Here is a 5113-nt window from a genome sequence, read left to right as displayed (position 1 = left end):
TTTTTAGCCTCTTGTGTCTTGTCATAGTTTGATGTTGCATGGGAATTACCTCCTGAAACAGTGTTTGTTATGGTGCTCTCACATGCTTGATCTAAAGCCCATTAAAGTTTGTGGGGTTTGGATTAGGTTGTTAGAGCCTAAGTGTAGGTTACTCATCATAATTGCATACACCTTGTGAAAATAAAGATGATCTAAGATTATTTTTTTAATAATCTTAATAAAATATTGAATAAATATGTATTTAATACATTACAAGGTTGTCAATATTTAATGTATGAAACTTCTTTCTGATAGAAAGTGTTAATATATATAAAAGGATATATGATAGTAACAGACATGGTGTTTGAACTGTATTTTAATGACAGAATTGTAATCTCTTCCTTTGTCATTATTGTTGGGTGGCAAGATGATAGAAATTTTGTGTTGAACCTGAAAGTTCTTTGTATATGCATGTGTATGGGCACTCACAGACACACACACACGGATGAACACTTCTAATCTAGGAACAGAAAGCCTGTAAAAATCAAAAAGGTTGTCTGTAAGTGGAGCTCATGAGTGGACAAGTTCAAATGGGGTATGTGTGAATCAACACCAGAAAAAAATCCTTGTAGTAATTTTTTTAAATGCTTCTAATCTGAATGTTGCCACTGAATCCTCCCTCCAGCCCACTGACACTGCAGGAAGGGGGCTAGCTAAGCTGAAAGGATTGGTCATTCTGACAGAAATTGTGTCCCCATTCCAGTATATAAAATGGTTTTTATAGGTAGTATTTTATATGCCTGATAGTCAGAAAAATGTCTATTTCATTAAATAAAATCCTTAGTGTGTGTTGTTGAGAAATCAAGAAACTGATACTACAGATTCATGTGCTCAACCTGTTCAATTTTAGTACAATGGAGCAGCAATCTAAAATAGTGTGTCTCAATGGGTGCAAAAATTGCTGGTCAAATGGTAATTTGGAGTAACTTATGTTTTAGGAGTTCTGAACACTTGATAAGGAGAGCACAGTACACTTGGTTCATACACTTACACTGTCAAATTTGTTTACTGAAGGCAGAGAGTATTCGTATTGCTTAAACTATATTTTCATCTTCATAAAGTAACTCACCTTTTTTATGCTTAGGAAAAGCAAAGTTCAACTCAATACAGTTATGTGCAGCCTTCAAGTGTGTTTAGCTAGGACCATATCTTTGTCGAATAATTGCATCTCAAAGTAGCATTATCTTTTGTGCTTTTGCAGTGAATGAAAAAGACACCTGGGTCTTTATCTACTGCTGTTTAGTTTCAAGTTTCCAAGCCTGTAATACACGAGCAGACCTTCTTAGCATTTCAAGTGTGTGCTGACCTGAAATGGTGCATCCCGACTCCAGCATATTGCTGGAATTCTGTGTTTACAATTTATGGATCAAAAGTTGGGTGAAAAATGATGTATAGTGTGTGCCCAGCAGGCAATTTTCCAATATTATTTTGTTATTTCAGAATTGAAATCCTTGCAGGAGTACAAGTGGCTCTCCGACATCTTTCTCGTAGTGACTATTTAGCTGTAAATCGCATTACTGCACTGAAATTTCTGGTTTATAAGAAAGCTGTGTTTTCCTTGGCATATTACTTGTATGTGCTGTGTGCCCATGTCAGTTTTGATTTTGTGCTCTAGCACCATCCCAGGTGAGCATTGGCTCTTCTTTTAGTGTCTCCAAAGAATTCTTCACAGAATTGCAATAGATGATTCTTGTGAAATGCTCATGCAGTCTTGGTCTTGGGCTTGACAGATAGAATACTCTGTGCCACTGGTGACTGGCAAGAAGGAAATAAAGTTGCCTCGTTCTGTATGTGTGTCGCTTGCAGACCTGGTGGCAGGTGAAGTCAGTGCTGCTGACACTTGTTAGCTAGTTAGCAGCTAGCAAGAGTTGCCTACTTTGTGGAAGTCATGTGTTCCAGAGCTTCTGCTGATTTAATCTAATTGCTTCTGGCAGAATGGTAGGCAAAAAAGCTGGGAAGTAATGAGAAATATGTTTATTACGGAACTGCTTAATTGGCACAGCTGTAGCAGCTGAGTCCTTCAGGCAAGACCTGGTTCTAGCAAAGATACTTGTGTTTTGAGCAGAACCTTCATGGGGAAGCTGCCAAATGACAGTACTCCTGAAAGCTGCTCTCTAGCCCTTAAGCAAAGACAAGAATGGTAAGTGTTCTTGCACTCAGGCTACCTCTTCCCCTAGCAGTGGACAAAATATAACCAATTTTTTACTAAATTCCTAGGAAGCTCTGTGATGTAAGCAGAAACAAAGGACTGCGAAAGATTCTGATCTTTCATGTTAGATCACTGTCTGTGTCTTTAGTTTTATAAGCTGTTTAATTTGTCCATCAGGCAGGCTGGTTGGTGGAACAAACTCCAGCATGGTAAATAGAATGGCCCTGGCAATTTTCTGTAGTGCTGAGAGTGATCAATTATGCATGTAAATCAACTGCAGATCCTCTTTCAGTTACAGCAGTCATCAAGCTATTGTGCAGGATACAAGAGCAAAGATAACCTGCAACTTGACTGAGGGAATTCCTTGTGGATATTTCTTATCTTTTAGTATATCGTTTCGTACAGAGTTCCTGTCTGTAAAGCTAATGCTAAGAAACAGCTGCTGCCATGGAGGTGAGAATGTTCAGCTTCACCATCAGTGTAAATGAAGAGCACATACCAGAAAGGCAGGTTTGTTAGACACAAGGCTGGGAGAACTGTGGCATGTCTGGGTTGTCATTGAACTCAATAGACACTAAGGTGGTCTGAAAAGGTGCATTTGAAGGTCTATGGAGGGAAATGGAAAGAGTTGAGGGGCCCTATGCAAGAATATTTTGACTCTAAACCCGCATTGTGAGTGCCCATTTACTCTTAAAGTGTCAAATTGCTTTGAGTTTCCTATGTTTTTTCTGGGTGTTTTTTGGTTTGATTTTATTTTTTGAGGTTTTTTGTTTGTTTGTTTGTTTTGTTTGGCTTTTCTAATCCAGGTGAAGGGATATTTAATTTGCTGAAAGTCCAGAGTTTGTATATCTCTGTCATGAATATTGTTCGCATTGTAGTGTCTAATCTGTTTTTTAGCAGTAGTTTAGTTATTTTAATTGCAATCTGCTTTCTTGGAGGATTTGAAGATAAGGTATTTATTCTGCAGATAAATACAAATTATAAATCAAAGCCATTGTAATATGGGTGTTTGCAACCTTGGCGACAGTGTTTGGGGTGAATGATTTATTGGGTTTTGAGCTGCAAATGGAAATCAAGGAATAGGAAGGACTTCACACTAGAGATGCTAAGCCTGCAAAGAGCTGTTAACGTCTACAAAAAAATGGTATCAAGTTGTGCTCAAGACTTGTACAGTTCATACTGCACTGGAGTTGCAACATCTTTTGTTAGCTGGTAAAGACCAAGTGAACTGTGCACTTGGTGGCCAGGTCGTTCCTCTCAGGCACTGAGGCAGCAAGCAGCTCTTAGCCAATGCACTGCATTAGGCAAAATTCTGGTGGGGAGGGGGATGACTTGACCTTTTTGCAGATGCAGGGAAGGTAAACATGGCTTAATTGTGTTCATCCCTCTACAGTACATTTTAAGAATATCAAATCCTGCTGGAGTTGCAAAACTCTGTATCAAAACAGTTTCTGATAATTTATATCAAACAAGGTAAATGGAATAAGTTTAGGCAGAAGAGTAGATCTGTTGTCCCCATTAGTGTATTTGAACCACTTGTGTTAGCAAATGTGATTATTAGCAACTATACAGGAGCACAGTAGCCTATTAAGGTGACTAAAGCTGAGATAGGAGGAAACATTTGGTAGTGCTAACTATAAACAGTGTCTGGAAGCACAGCAGCAGCTTTCTCCTCGTTAGTCTGGTCACTGAGATTTTTATATTTTCTTGCCTTATCTAAATCTCATTAGAACTAGTTATAATCCATTATTACTTGGGGCTTATTAGCACTTCACAAGCTCAGCCCTGAACTTCCTCATAACAATGGAAAGGATTTTTATTTCTTTACTTTTGGCGTAGTATATTGACTTGGATTCTGTATGTATTTGGGACAAGTTAAGCAAGTTAAAACTGAAACTGCTAAAATGTCATGAGTGAATCTCCTTGGATTGTTGTCTGATGTAGCTGCTTATGCATCTGACCTTCTCAAGGGTGTTGCTTTGTTTCTAGTTTCCCTGATGTGCTGCAAACTTCATTGTGAAGACTGAGTACTTGATCCTCATGTGGAGGCTCTCTAAACGCTGCCTTAGATTAATTACTGTGAAAGAAGAAATGGAGATGCCAGGAAACAGCACAAAAAGGCAAACTCCTGTGAAATCATTCAGAACTCTGGGACTAAACAATTCATCAGTGTTTTTTCTGCAGATTTTCTTCAGGAGTGCTTAGCAGAACTCCTTTAAAGGCTGTGTGCTTGGATTAGGATCAGGATTTTGGGGGTACTCAGCTGGAAGAGAGTTTTAAGTTGAGCCTCATTTTTTTGCAGTAAAAGATTATTTTTTTTTTACAGAGAGAAAAACTTGTTCATGTAACAAAGAATTCTGTTAAGGCTGGAACTTCTAAGATGGTGGGTTTTAAATTTGGCTTCTTTCTCATCTTAACAGCATTTGAAATGACTTTGTGTTTTTTCTACCAAATAACAAATGATCCTTGTGACTGTGTAATTAACTACACCTTCCCCTCCCCTCCTTTTATGGAATTTCTTTTCCAGTAGCACAGCCCTGTCAGGAGCAATACTAGATCGTGGTGCTGTTCTGCTCGTCATCAGGTACTAGGCTGTTTTTGCTGTTCCTCCTCTGCAGTGCCAGTGCTATGTCCAGTTCTCTCAGCTGCTTCAAGAAGCCACGGTTTGGCAAGATGCATCGGTGTCTTGATACTTGCTTAATGGCATCCACCACTGTCATGTTCTTGTAGATCATCAGGTAAGCCAAGACTAGTGTGGCTGACCGGCTGCGACCCATGGCACAGTGCACCAGAACCTTGCCTGTGGAAACAAAGAGAAATGATGCAGATGTGACACTGGGTAATCTTTTTTTTTTTTTTTTTTTTTTGACAGTGAAAGTTGCTGTAGTGCTCCTGCTCTGTTTGATGGTTTGACTACCCTTACGA

General features: G+C 38.9%; 1 protein-coding gene across 1 annotated transcript in view; it reads right to left on the bottom strand.

The window, feature by feature from the left end:
• Positions 1 to 4690: 4690 nt before the first annotated feature.
• Positions 4691 to 5113, bottom strand: part of DUPD1 (dual specificity phosphatase and pro isomerase domain containing 1) — a 22648-nt gene continuing 22225 nt past the window's right edge. The window contains exon 4 of the mRNA XM_009078315.1: positions 4691 to 4988. Within this exon, the coding sequence (XP_009076563.1) occupies positions 4741 to 4988 (248 nt within the window). The 3' untranslated portion in view covers positions 4691 to 4740. The remainder of the gene's footprint in view (positions 4989 to 5113) is intronic.

This window comes from Acanthisitta chloris, unplaced genomic scaffold, assembly GCF_000695815.1.
Source record: "Acanthisitta chloris isolate BGI_N310 unplaced genomic scaffold, ASM69581v1 scaffold8747, whole genome shotgun sequence".
In the NCBI taxonomy this organism is placed as follows: Eukaryota; Metazoa; Chordata; class Aves; order Passeriformes; family Acanthisittidae; genus Acanthisitta; species Acanthisitta chloris.
The sequence above is the reverse complement of the archived record's forward strand: the minus strand, read 5'-3'. Positions and strand labels throughout refer to the sequence as shown.